The 14,667-nt window shown below is 47.4% G+C and overlaps 1 protein-coding gene across 2 annotated transcripts in view; it reads left to right on the top strand.

Moving 5' to 3' along the window:
* The window catches only part of ALPK3 (alpha kinase 3), a 34,552-nt gene that overhangs the window by 8,713 nt on the left and 11,172 nt on the right, over positions 1-14,667 (top strand). The window contains exons 2-4 of one of the 2 annotated variants that reach the window (XM_080397162.1): positions 3,674-3,795; positions 11,343-11,460; positions 12,751-13,759. In XM_080397162.1, the coding sequence (XP_080253288.1) occupies positions 3,674-3,795; positions 11,343-11,460; positions 12,751-13,759 (1,249 nt within the window). Of the gene's footprint in view, positions 1-3,673; positions 3,796-3,864; positions 10,383-11,342; positions 11,461-12,750; positions 13,760-14,667 lie in introns of those variants that run through there. The other variant, XM_080397163.1, reaches the window with a different exon arrangement.

Below are 14,667 nucleotides of genomic sequence, written 5' to 3' on the forward strand. Positions count from 1 at the left end.
CAAGCTGGAAAGCGGTGTATAGTGACCAGAGAGTTTTCAGCTTCTCCAAAGAGCTGTCCTTGGAAGCACAGAGGGTGACCAGCTCAGGCCACCTGCTTGCCAGCAGAGAAGTGGGCTTGCAACGGTCTGTACTCCTGCCTGCTGTTTAATTGAACATCTGGCGTGGAGTGGCCTGCTTTGAGCTCAATGCTGCGGAAGGTGCATGGAAGGCTCAGGTGCTGCTTCTTGGAAACCTACTTGTATAAATGTCCTTACACTTACTCTCTGTGGTTAATGATAATTTCATTTTTACAGCCTTTAATTTCAATTGACAATGTGGCTTGCTCATCCCAGCAGTCAGCCTCAGTAAGGCAGCTGTACCTTCTTTTAATAGGAACTCTGACCTGTGCAAAATGACTCATCATTAATAAGTCTCAGTAATGGTTTATTTCAGCTCCCTTCCATGCTTCTCTGTCTAATGATTTTTATGCTGTTTTTTGCTTAGCTTATCAAGCAGCAGATTCTCTCCCTCCAGTTTAGGAAGGTAAAACTACAATGCATTAAACTGCTCTGACCAAACACTTTGCTGAATCTGACTGCACATGATTAATCTGTAATGCTTTGGTACTAATTAATTAGTAGAGAGCCCTGAAGTGATCTAACAGTCTTACTCTGCATGATTGGATCCCTAATTCTTGCTTGAACTGCAGATGGCAAAGTGAATGTTCATCACAATTCCTGTGTTAAGGTGCAAGAAATACTCCTCTCTTAGCCAAAGGATGGGTGTTCAGCTGCCTTATATTAAAGTGAGAATTCCATGCAGAGACATTAAAAATTAATTCGCCTGCCCTGAAACTTTTAAAGAAGAAATATTCTTCTTCCCCTGCCATCCTGTGCTTTATTATAAAGGTCCTCATTCATTTGAATTCTGCCTTGAAATGTACTTTGCCTTGGGCAAAACAACACATTTGGAAATCAGCTGGCATTACTGGCTTGCTGCAGAAGCAGGTAGCTGTGGGATTGCTAACTGAAAAAGTCAAGAAAAGAAAACCATGATGATGAGGAATATACTTCTCAAATCTCCCTCTCCTGCATACTGCTTTTGTATGGAAATCTCTCTTTAATATAAAAAGGCTACTGAATTGCTGGTGTCTTCTTCCTAGGCTCCAGGGCTTTTTCTGTAGCAAAGATGCAACTTCAGGAAGGCCCAGAGGAACAGCGGCTGCTGCTTTGTATCAGATTTCTTGCATGCTCTGAATTACTGGTTTAGAAAGCAATTTGAATTGGACAAGTCTCATTGCAGCTGGAGTGAGTCAGCTGAGAGCCCCACAGTGCTGCAGTCTCTAAACCCCCCCTGTGACTAATACAATGGTTTCTTTGAAAGATTAAATAGACCTTCCAGGGCGTCCTGCCAAGTGTACATTGGGCAAGTGTCCTCTGATTCATGGGCTGTGCCTGTGGAGCCCCCAGCTTCTGGTGATGCTGCTTTCCTAAACCATTCAGTAGCCTTTGCTGAATTTCACCTGATTGTGGGATTTGCACTGAACAGACCAGACTTATTCTTGGTGCTGCCTGCTGATACTGTTGGCTTGGTACTGGGATTAAACTTGGTCCCAAGTGTCACTATGTGTGTGCACATCAGTTTTTATTTTTAAGATGCTGATCTGGTTGCTCTCCTGCTGGGGTGTGACATGTTCATTGATGCTATTGATGCTTGGGAAGTTCCTTATGTGGATCTAAAAGGCATTTACTGGTCTAGGACTGGGGATCTGTATTGAAGGGGCCATCAAAACCCCACCAGTAACTGCCTTGGTACTGGATTGTCTGCCTTGCTCTTTGGAAATGGAAGTTTTTTCTCTTGAGGTTGGAGCATGGAAAGGTTTATCTGGTTTTAAAAGGCTGTTGGCTCTCACAACCCTTTCCTGGCCCTGGAGTTGTGTGAAGGGTTGCTTGCCAGGACCGGTCTGATTTTCACAGAAAACAGTCTAAGCTGTGGAATCTGTTTTTTACCCCATCCCACACATGTTTGGATGTAGACTGGGCTTATAACCCTCATTCAATAGATGAGTCAAGTTTACAACAGCCCTAGCTGCCCCTATCCCACACCCTTACCCAACACAAAGTGCCTGGGAGCTGGGTGAGATTCTTGCTGCATCCCAGTTTATTACTTGGGGATTCATCTCCCTGTGCCTCTTACAGACCCATTCTAGCAGGAAGCCAGAGTGAAAATCGTAGCACTGTGGCCTCCAGGTAAGTTTTCTGGGTGGATGAAATGGGTAGTTGCTCTGGCTGAAGCTATCCTTTACCTTCAGCCATGTGTGCAGTTTAGTCCTGGTGCAGTCTGTCTGTGCACCTGACCTTGCTGGGTTCATGCTAAATGTGAGGGGGTTTGTTTTTCCTGAACAAGTCTACTGCTTCAGCAGGTAGAGCATGAGTAGCAACAGCACCAGCATCCTACTTGTGAGGCCAGGGTCCTCCTCACAGAGCCCTCACCACATGCTATGAGCCCTTCTGCTCGTGGAGAGCTGTGTCAGGAATGGTTTGGGGGTTTGTTCGATCTCTTGCATGTCTCTAGAAGCTGATCACTTAAGGAATGTCTTTCACTACTGAAAATTATGTAAGTAGAACTGCCAGCTACCAGTTCTCTTGCGATACTTGCTTTTTCTTGTAAGATCCTTGTACTTGAGACCTTCGGGTCCTCTTTCCTAGTGTAAATATACAGTGTTTTAATTGCAGAGGGAAAAATGAAAAAAGCTGTTTCCTTCCAAGAGCCCCAGAGCACTATCCAAATGAAGACCCAACTTGGAATTAAATAATTTTCCTTTATTTCAGAAAGCCCAGATCTTCTGGGGCCTCTCTTGGTGAAGCTCCAACAAGCTTGGCAGTGCTGTATGAATATGGTGACTTATTGCTATCATTGACTAGCGCTTAAATGACTGGAGAATCTAAGGTCCATTTCTGAGCTTCATAGACAGCACTATTTGGATAGTTCTGGCTATTTGGGTGTCCCAACCTGAATTTTGAGGTCAGTGCCTGAGCTCATGGAGTATGTAGTTTAAGTGCCTACCTGCAGCAGTGAGAGATTAAACAGGGAATGGATGTCAGCTTCACATATAATTCCTGAGCTCAGAAAGCTGCAAGCCAGGCTCAAGGTCTCCTTCAGTGACCTGTCCCTGCAGCAGGCAGGTTTTCTTGATGCAGAGCTTTCAAAGAGGGCTTGTGTTTGGGAGATGTGTTCAGTTTGTACTTAGCCTGAAATTACATATGAACTTTACACAAATAAAGTAAAACCCCAGTGAACAGAACACTTGAAACACTGACGGTGCAGTACTGGGAATGTGAAGCTGACTCTTTTTTAGGGTCTTGCTGTGAGCCTGCTGGCTGATCAAAGAAGTGTCCTGGTATAATCAGAAACTAAAATGGTTCTTGACATTCATTACCCCAATAGCCATAAGGGCCAAGACAAAGGAAACATCTCCCAAATGACACTTTAGTTTTTGGTCATCTTAAGAGTGAAAAGAACAGTCAGATATCCTGACACTGGACTGGACTTGTGAACAACCTAGTGTAGGGATGGTGGGAGGGAAGGAGGGCATTTAAAACAAGAACACAGGCTTCTGAGATAAGATAGAAAGTGGACACTTTGATTTTTCTAGTACTTTGATCTCTAAGAAATGCTTCTTGAATCTTCCAGGAGCACCTTCTGCACAATCATTTCTCAGCTGACGGAGGAAACCCAGCCACTATTTGAAACCACTATCAAATCCCGTTCTGTGTCCGAGGACTCTGATGCTAAATTCACGTGCATAGTGACAGGTAACAGTGTCTTCAGTGAATAACCTGGTCCTGCCTCACTTGCTGGACTTGCACTAGTTAAACTCTAGAGCAAGTGATAACAAGACAATACTTATGTGCACTGTTGTCAGACTGCCAAGTAAAGATTCAGCAACTGCATGATGATTTCAGCTTTAGTGTAAGGGGGGGGGGGAAACACCTGAGATTTAAAGAGGCAAAGGCATAAATAACCTAACATCTCAAACAAGGCAAATTTAAAGACCAGAAGATGGAATATGCTGGTTGCCACTTGGGCCAGCTACATTTTATTGTCCTAATCTCTGCCTCTTCTCTAATCCTGGACTCTGTAACTCGGGAATATGCAATTTTGAAGAGTAAGGCAATCATACTGAAGCCAACTGTGGCTCTTTGGCTGTAAATGGTTAGAGTGCAGCTGCATTTGCATCAGCAAAACCTGTGTGTCTGTGAACATCTGAATAAAAGCAGGTATCTGCCCAATGAGCTAAAATCTAACCTTGGGCAGGAAGGGTTTAGGCCAATAAGAGGAGAAGGCTGAGAAAGAGGGCTGGTACTAAGGCATTGTAGTGATGTGGTATAGCAGTGGATTGGTGTAAAAGCAGGCAGCCCCTTTGCTGATGAGCTTTTGTCCTTGAAATATAGAAACTCTTTTTTCCACAGTATATACTTGTTTACAACTCTGATCCTTCCTGATGTTGCTCATGTTAATTATTCTGACAGGTTACCCAGTGGGAGACATTAAACAAGTCTGTAAGTTTTGGAAGGAGAAGGATATCTCCAGTGAGCCCCTTAGTCACAAGGATCAAGGCTTTACCAAGAGTTAGGAAACCTAGTTTGACATTAGAAACATGCTGTAAATAAGCTGTGCACCAGGAAACGCAGACTGTGAGCCCTTCTGACAACTAATGGCTTTGATTTCTTGGCTCTTCTGTTATGGATTTCTTTGCAGGAGTATAGCTGGTGTATTGATTTTATTTGCTTAACTTGAGCAGACTGCTTCCTGCTTCTAGGGCAAAAGTGGGCTGCTAGGTAGATGCCTCCAAATCATGCCCTTTAGTGATTCATTAGAAGGGCTTTTCCAATTAAAAGCTTTCTAAAAGCAAAAGCTTGACACACTGTGCAGTAGCATGTAACTGGCCATTTTGCAAGCCACGAGTGTCAGAGGTCAAAAAGTAAGTCATGGTTAGCTGTGTTAGGAAATCTTGAGTAACAGCAGATGGAATTCTCTTCCATTTCCCCTTGCCTGAAAGTGTAGAAGTCCTGCAGACCCAGGGCATGGCTGCTTACTGCAAGGACATGTAGTAGCACTGCTCTCCCTTTCAGCATTTCTCACCTCTTTTAACGTGCCTAGTCCTGGTTTCTCTCACTCGCTTAAATCTTCACCAACTGCACCTTGAGGTTGATAGTTCCCTCTTAACAAATTTCATCTCTTCCAAAGTCTGGATGATTCCAGCAGCTCTGCATGGGCTCTCTCAAGGTGAGGTGCACTTGTGCAGCTGAGCTCTAGTACACCCATGAGACTAGATGGGTGACAGGAGGCTGGGAAGTGCCCTGCAGGTGTGATGCCCAACATGATCACTCCCCTTTCAAGAGGAATGGGGATGAGATGCTTGTCAGCCCTGCAAGGAGACCTTGTCCATGTCCTTTCCAGTATCTCACCTGGAAAAGATAGAGAAACTCTTCACTGTAGATTGCACAGGAGTTATGCTGCCAAGGGCAACCTCCTCGGCTTGTATCAAAATTGAAGTATCAACCTCTAGAGACAGATTTGTTCTCTATCCAGTCTGTAGCCCTTCTTGCAGTTCATCCTTGCTCTTGGTAGGCAGGATGCTGCCTTCAAGTTTTGGATGACCTGCTGATGCTGTGTAGTGCAACCTGGTATACTGTACCAGCTGAAAACTTGAACTGATAGTGGTCTAACTTTCTACTCAAGTGAAGGAAAGCGTCAAATGAACATCTTCAGCATGTAGCCTATCACAATATTTTTGTACCTGGTAGACTAGATTGGGGGATGTCTTTATGCATTTAAAATTATAAACCTATAAAACTAGGAATTTTCATGGAAATGCCCTTTAAAAGCAGCCTGGACCACCTATGCTATATGGTAATCTCTTGCATGTGGTCCTGTGAACTGCTTTAGGAGCTGGGGATCTCTGGGAGAGAGGGGCATGAGGTGGAAAGCAAACTCCAACTGCAAAGTCTGATCAGCAGTTCAGGTATCTCCCCATGCCATGATGTTTACATTCAATTGGGAGACCTTATGGGGAGAAAGGAAGTGGCGGTTGCATCCCTGGCCAGTGATCAGAGTGGAACCAGCTCAGTCCTGCTGTGGCTGGAGTCCAGGGACACTTTGGTTCATAGACTCGCAGGAGGCAAAGGGCAGACTGTCAGCTGCTCCTGTTTTGACTCTAAACCACAGACATGGATATGTGACCTACAATAACATCTTAATATTTTTTTTGCTGCTTCTTGACCAATAACGAGAGTTACAGGGTAGTCCCACTTCTGTGAATACCAGTGACTTGCTGGACGTGTCCTAGGAAGGCAGCAAGCTACAACTGTTTGAAGAGCCAGTCCCTATAAAATGTGCTGGGTGGTGCCGGCAAGAAAAAAAACACCAGTCAGGCAGAGGCAGACTTCTGATGCTCTTGGGTGGTTGTGCAAGCCCTTCTTTCCTCCTGTTGCCTAGTTCTGCCTGCTACCAGTGTCCCTAGTACATCTGACTTGATTGTTTTGGGTCAAATCTTGCATCAGTTATGACGTGTTTTCTTTTTTAGACAAAATTAGTTCATCCTTTGAGAGATGTGAAAAAGGGAACAAGAGCACTTCCATTTACTGTGCAGTTTCTTACAGAGCAGAGCACACCATGCTTCTTTGCACTGAGTGCTTTTGTTGGTGGGTCTGTCTGGACTTCAGGATCTCAAGGTTCATCACAGATACTCCTCAGTGAGTGGATATTGGGCTCTTCAGAGAGTGGTCCTTATTGGAGGTGCTACTACAATAATTTTACAACTTTTCAGTCATTGCTGTTATAGTGTTGGCTGGGAAGGAGAGATGTTGGCTGGTGAAATGTGGGGGCTTGGATGAAGGGACCTGGGCCTGTGACTGCTTGTTAGGGAATGAGGCCAACTGGGAGAGGTGATGATTGGATCTAGTAAAGACCATTGTGTGTCAGTGCCAGCTATATTGCACAACTGCCTCTTCAGCACTGTTTCAGTCCTCCTTAGGCAGGTTCAACTCCTCTGACCTGGCTACCCAAATCATCAGCCCAGGAGCTACTAGGTCCTGTCACTCCCTTCATGGGTCAGTGCTTGTGCTTGAAGAAGTGTCCAGGCTGGTACCTCTCCCATGCTATGCAGGTGCTTGATCAATGTGGGCATCTGCACTCTGAGTAGCACATCCCTAGAGGGGACAGGAACAAAGCAACATGCCCAGAAGCAGTCTTGTTTTATTGTAGAGCTATGGAAGGGAATGGGCTTGGGGAAGGAAGCTGGAGTCAGATGAGCAGAGAATCGCATGCCTAGTGGATGAGGATTTTAGTAAGCATAAAGCTGAACTTGTTGCATTTGTGGCCCTCTTAGGGAAATGTTTGAAGGATGAGAATTAAATGCTTGAATGAAGGATGTCTGGAGAAATGCAGGGGCTGTGAGAGGGGTGGATGGGTGGGTTTGGGGATGGGGTAGTTGAGTACAAGAGCAGACGGAGAGCTGGTGGGAGGCGAGGATGCCTGGATTTGGGGCAGCCAGTGCAAGAGAGGGATGGAGAATGAGCACGCAGGCTGGTGGCATGGGGAGCTACTGCTCTTAGTGAGTATCTGTCCCTCCTGTCAGCATTACTGGATGCTTCCTTGTCTTCAGGTGATGGGGAGATTTAAATTGATAAAGCCAGAAAGGATGAGATCTTACCATGACTTTTCCTCCCAAAACTGCTTGAAGCCCTTAGTTCACATAGCTTGTGTAAAGCAGAAATGGGAAACTGGAGATTGTGTAATTGTTCTAAACTTTTCACCTTCCTAAGTTCCAGAAGGCTAACTGCTGCCTGCCCCTGCCCCAAAAAAGTTGCTTTAAATGGAGTTTCTCTAGGTGATTTTGGATAACTATTGCAATAACTGTTTTGGATAAGGTCACCAAAGCTCTGAAGAATTCCCAGACTTCTAACAACTTTGGGGAAAAAATATTTGATCTAAACTTGGCAATCTCCATAAAAGAAAAATAAATCTTTGCATAGAAAAGCCTCCTGGGTCCTGCAGTAGCTGGTCATCATGCTGGAGCAATGCTTCTGGAAGACATGCTTCCCAAAAACTTTTGCTGGGCTCAAAGATGTGCAATGGGCACCTGCCCTCCTCCCCAGGAATGCCCAGCACCACTCTGTCTGCAACTGGGGGACACTTGCTGGTGAACACATGGGACCAGCTGCCAGCAAATCCTTCTTGTCACCAGCTGTACAGTGGGTCTATGGGAGTGACAGGTTTTGGAAGGGTGAGTGCCTGATCTATGAATGGCTGCTCTCTAGCAATGTGCTTATGTTAAGGGTGGGCAACTGGTGCCCTGCAGTGTGGCAGTACCTGCTGATGGTGCCCTTGGGTCAGCTACCCTGTCCCACTGGCACCCTTAAAACTGGCCTGTCATGGCAGCTGGGCTAACTACAGATGTTGTGGTTGCAGGGGGTGTGCCCAGGAGTGATGCCTGCCCTCCCCACCCCGTGAGCTAGGGGAATTTTATTTGCTCAGAAGCCTGAAGAGTGATGCCTACAGTGTCAGCAGCAGCTCCCCTCCAGTGGAGTACAGGGAGCCTTGCCCCTGCACAGCATCTCTTCATTCCCTGCTTGGTTCCAGTTATAGCCCCTAGGGAAGGACAGCTGGTGTTTGAACAGGCAGCTGGGGCCACTGTTTCCGCATGGGAGGTGCGAAGCCTTTCAGCATCCCTCTGCCTACAGGTTTCCAGCCATCACTTGCCTGTAGCTCCCTTTCACTGCAGGCTGGAGGCTGCAGCAGGGGCTAGTCCCTTCTTGTCTGTACTGGGCTGGTATGGTGGTAGCCCCTGGTAGGGAGCAGGTAGCCTCAAGGACACAAATGCTACAGGTCAAAGGGAGTTTAGGCTTAACAGGAGGAAAAGCTTTTCATGGAGCCACTACACAGCTATAGAAATTGCAGCTCTTTCTGGCAGTTGTCAGCTGGGAATAGGAATCAGCTGCAGAGGCTACGGGGCGGGGGGGAACACGACATCACAGGTTTCTTGGAAATGATAAGCTTGCAGTTCCCAGAATTGGAATCCCTTTGATTGCTGTTCATAGAGTATTAGGAGAATCTACCTGCCAGCTCCCTGCATTATGAACTGTGGGGGCCTCCTGAAGGTCTTGTATGCAGAACAGCCCTTGGGAGGGCTGGGGTTCCCCTGGGCAAAGTGTGAGCTGTGTATGAAAACTGGTTTGTTCCTTTTCCCTGGACCAGAAGGAAACAGCCACATGCTTATTCAGCTCAGGGTACAGTTGCCAAGTATAGTCAGTAGCTAATACTTACAGAAAACATAAGCAGCAGCATTGATCCCTGGTGATCCCATCACTAGGGTACACTTGTGGCCTCCTCCAGTTAGCACTTTAGGGCTCATTTGCTTCAGCTTTAAGTATCTGAGGGCTTTGCACTTCTTATGCAAACTGGTTTGGAGGGCCAGAGCAGCAGCAGAGAGCAGACCATGGCAAGATGGGGACTAAAGGGGAAGATGGAGAGCCTTGCAAGAAGGGCTTCAGGAAAAAGTCATGACTTAGCTTCCTGCAGAAGAGTAGGAACAAAGTACTAACCAACAGAAAGCCAAAGCTGCTGATGGTAGCAGTGGGAGGGCAATGAGGCAGGAAAGGGTGCAAGAGATGTATGGGCAGTGGGGATGGAGAGGGTTGATGCCAGGGGCAGGGCATCTACCTGACCTCAATGAGCAAAAGAAGATAATAGGGGAAAATCAAGTCTGCAGGGGTATCTGGGCTATGGGGATGGCTGTTCTTTATGGAAAAGAGCAGGAAAGAAAAAATCTTTTGAGACTTGCCCTAACCCTGTCTGGTTCCAGGGGGCTAAGTCCCTCGAGGCCCCAGAGGATGCTGGAGAGCCCCAGCAAGCAAGGAATGGGGATAGGGAGTATATCAAAAGAGCAGACTGTGGCAGGAACGGCCAAGTGATACATGAGGAGATCTGGTATATGCTGCTTTTCTAGTCAAAGGCATTTTGAGTTGGCCAAAACCAGGGTGAATTCTTGCTGATGAATCCTTGCTCCTGGTCTTTCACTCCCACTATGGGACCTTCATGGGAGCAGGTGTAAGCTGGGCTCAGGCATTGCTGCAAGCTGCCAGCATCTCTGGCTGGTGCAAATAGGAGGCTCCTGACCCTGGAAATGAAAAGGGCCCTGGTCAGGTTGGCAGCTGGGAAGGGTCCAGGTTAGGTGGGTAGTGCCCTGTCCCTGCCCTCTCTCCACTTCAGAGCCAGAGTCTGGATGCATTGGATATTCCTGGAGAGCCCTTGCTGGCCCCATGCCAGGGCTGTTAATGAGACCTGACCCTCTGGCTCCATTCTGGGATGCTGGGGAGACCCTTGGGGACTGGTGGAGGTAAGCAGTGTGCTGGACTCGCTTTGGCAGCACAGAAAGCCAGCAGGGGCGTTTACAGGAGATAAGCTTCAGATGTCTGTCCTGGGGCTTTGAACAACTGTTGAGCACATCAACTTAAGCAGAGGCATGATGTGATCATTGAAACTTTTATCCCATGCCCTTGGGGTCAGCTTGGCTATGTGGAGAGCCCTGTGTGAAGTCTGGGAACCAATGTTGGCCACTAGCTTGAGCAGTTTTCCCCTGAAAACTGCTCTTATTCTGAGCAAGAGCTGCTGCTAGTGGAAAACTAGGTCTGTGGCTAGCCCTGGTCCATGTCAGGTACTCATGCTGATCCACCACTGCTGTTGCTAGCAGGAACATGGCTGCATGCCCAGCCTGCTAGCCAGCCAGTCACGCACATCATGATGTCATTTTACTGAAAAGGCAGGTGACATCTGTTGTCAAGTGACATTTGTAGGACACCAGACTGGCTGTGATGCAATCAAGGTTGTTTCTGTTCAATGGAAACTTTTGGATCAGCTTACAGGCTGTGACACTTGGTGAAAAGCTGTGAGCTCCATGGAGGGGTGGATGCCTGTTTTCTAACCTTAGCCTTAGTCTCAGCAAAACATGCCTCTTCCTATAAAAGTGACAGTATGCTCACCTTCTCCCAGCCAGTGTTACAGGAGACGATCGTGTGATCTACTCCCCTCTGTTGAGGGATGAAGTGCTGGGATTTTTTTCTCAAAAATAGCCCTATTCCTAGGAGTGATAAAAGACTTGGATAAACCCATCAGGGTTTCCACTGACAACACTTTCTGCTGTGTGATGTAAAGAATGCAGTGAGCCAAGAATAACATGTATCCTATTCTGCTGGAGCATTTTGTTTTGCTGTTGATACCTTGTCCCCACAGGAGCAGGTGTGCTGTGCTACTGGTTGCAATGTTTCACGCCCTAATATACCACATGTCTCCTCCCCAGGATACCCACAGCCAGAGGTGACATGGTATAAGGATGATGAAGAGATGGACCGCTACTGTGGCTTACCTAAGTATGAGATATTCCGTCATGGAAATCGCCACACATTGCAGCTGTACAAGTGAGTAGAGAAGTTGGAGAGTGGTTGGATTTGGTGATGGGAGCTCCAAGCACACTTTCAGTATTTGGAGGAGCTGGCTGTCAGCAGTGATCTCCCCTCAGCACCCAGGCTGGCCCCTTCTGCTCCCCATTACCATGTTCCTGGCTGTCCCTTCCCCTTCAGCTCTTTGACTGCCTGATCACATCAGCATGAGATCCATTACTGCATCTGGGAATAGCTGCCGTGCTGAAAGCAAGAGGAAGGTCAGGAGAAATTTCTCTCTGGAGCCTTCAATGCTGGTGGCAATGTGTGCTATAGCTGCACCAGATAGGAGCTGAGCATTAGGGTTGGGCGAAGGTGAGCAAAGGGGAAGTACTAGCTGCCACCAGGATGATGGTCTGGGGGATCAGGCAGGACAAGGACAGAAACAGTTCATATGAGTGTTCTAGGCAAGGGCAAAGAGACAGAGGGGCTGCAGCCCTCGCCGAGAAGGACCTTTCATAGCTCTCACTGTGAGGTCAGGGAAGGAAAGGGCTGCTTTGGCACTTGGATGGAGGGCCACCTCTATTCATCCCTGACTACCAGCTTCTTTTAACTTTAAACGAGGACCGTATTTCTGGAGAGCCAGGCACACCGTCTGTGTCCCTGGCAAGCAGAGATGTGTTGCACCTCAGGTCCTGGATTTGGGATGTCAGAAGGTGTAGCACTGTCTGAAAGAGCAGAATATTGGTACTGCTGATAGTAGTCCTGTCATCCTTATGCTTTTAGCCTGGCTTTTCTGCCACCTCAGGTGTGCTCCAGGTTTCCATCAGAGGCTGGTTCACCTCCTGCCAGGAGCAGGGATCTCCATGGGCCAGGCGTTCCTGAGGAGTGAAAGCAGAGATGGCACGTGTATGCCTGTGAAGCAGAGGGGGAAGGCTCTAGTAAGGTAGTAGAATGGAGGAAGAACAGAAATGTCATGTAGGCTGTGAAGAGCTAAGAGGAGAAGATCCTGCAGAGGAATATGGCCAAGAACAGCTGGGATGCCTGGTGCTAGCTGTTCCTCCTCAATCACAGCCCTCTTATCAGAGTTACAGCTCAGGGCAGAGCTGAGTACTGGTTTAACATCCAACTTGCTTATCTGCTAGTGCTGAGAACAGGCAGAGCCTGGGGAGGGAGGCCAGCTCCAGGCCTGCCACAGGTACCTCAAGGGCCATGTCTTTGTCTTCTGGCCCCTATGGAGCAAGAAGTGGGACAGCATGTATGCCTGTGTGCCCAGCCATAGTGCCTGGGGAGGATGGGCAGGTCTCATGCAGAGCTTTTGGTTTCCAGGTGCCAAGAAGAAGATGCAGGCATTTACCAGGCCTCAGCTAGAAATAACAAAGGCATTGTGTCCTGCTCTGGTGTGTTGGAAGTGGGAACGATGACGGAATTCAAAATCCATCAGAAGTGGTTTGACAAAATTAAGAGAAAAGCTGAAGAAAAGTTGCGAGAGATAGAACAAGGCAAGAAACGAGGGAAAGAAAATGTGGAGGTGGAGAAGCTGCAGGGAATGAGCCCTGATCGGCTCCAGAGGAAGCGGCGGCTGGCCAGGGATCTGAATCTCCAGTCAGGAGCCTCTAGGTGGGAGGAGGATGCAGCAAAAGTGCATGTCGCAGATTCCCAGTCTATTAATGAGCCAAAGGAACAGCCAGTCAATGCGGTGACAGGCTTTCCAAACAAACTGATAGCACCTTTGAAAGCAGAGGTGACCACCAATGGAGATGCCCCTTTGGAAAGTGTGGAGGAGAATGGGAACAGCTTTCTTGCATACATCTACGAGACGGTGGAGGACCTAGCAACTAAGCCAGTGGCAAAAGACTCTGCAGCTAAAAAGAAAAAGAAGGTGGAAGCTCCTCCCGCAGTGAAGCAGGAAGCTTCCAAGAGAGAACAAAGTGGGCGAGACAGGGCCAGTCCCTCTCTAAATCCAAGGTTTGCCCCTCCTGTCCCCTTACGCAGGAGTGCACGTTTAAGGGTGGCAAATGATCAAGAAGAGGAAAAGAGTCCAAAAGTCAAAGAGCCTGGGAAAGCTGTGAATCATGATACTAATGGTGACATGCACTTCTCTTTGAAAGAGATGTATTTTGATAAGCAAGTGAAGCCAGCAGCAGGGGAAGAGGAAGTGGGAGCCAAGGAAGAGGCTGTGAGTGAGGCTGCCCTGCAGCCTGTAGCAGTCAGCAGACAGACAGAGGATGCTCTGCCATCCTCGGAGGTGATGGAGGCAGGACCTGTGCCGTCTGAGGGACAAAGAGGCCAGCACCAAGCCCAGAAGCTGGAAGGAAACAAAGCCGTCAGTCCAGAGGTAACTAGGACAGAAAACAGCCAACACAGGGGTTGTAACAAGAAAATATTTGTGCTGCACCATTGTATTGTGGCACCAGCTCTGAGAGGCTGCATGTATCCCATGGGATCTGCTGCTGAGGCTTCATAGTTCTCCACTGGCAAAAGCATCCAGGAAAAAGGTCTTTCTGGACTTTTTGTGCCCAGACAACAGAGCTTCCACCCCATCTCCAAATAACTGTCAGATGAGGTGGTGAGGCAAAGATGTATGTCAGGGCCCTCTAGCCAAGCAGCTGGTCTCTGGGTGGCCTGGGGCATGCTGTGAGCTCTCCTGTTTAATCTGTAGGCTGACCTCATGCAAAATGTTTCCAAATCTGTTAAGCAGGGAGCACTGAATGGCTATTTATAGTTGGGGGTGGATGCCTTGTGCTTACGGCAGGCAGCGAGACTGATGACATGTTCAGTTTAGCAACTGCACCTGAACTTCAGCTGGTGTTTAATGAGCCCCCCCCCCCCCCCCCCCCCGATGCAAATGAGCACAGCGTGCTAGGTATACCACATGAGCTGTGCCACGTAGGTCATTGAATTTTATAAATTTATAAATAGTATAAATCTATAAATAGTATAATAAATTATGTATTAAATTATTAATAAATTTATAAATATAGTGCAACATGTATACAGTAGATTTGGGCTATTTTTTGGCTCTTCTCTGTTGGAAAAACTCTGTTGCAAGACTCATTGTGGTGCTGATGCAGTGCCAGGGTACAGCACCTGCTCCTGACCCTCACTGCATCTTTTAGTCAACTTCTATTTTTGTCACTTAACCTGAAGCATTTTCCATGAAAATATTACACTGAAAGTTACCAGTCTTTTTTTTTTCATTTCCCATTTTTCTTTAATGACCCCTTCTGTGGTAAAAGGTTCTGA

Source organism: Falco punctatus, assembly GCF_963210335.1.
Source record: "Falco punctatus genome assembly, chromosome: 7".
In the NCBI taxonomy this organism is placed as follows: Eukaryota; Metazoa; Chordata; class Aves; order Falconiformes; family Falconidae; genus Falco; species Falco punctatus.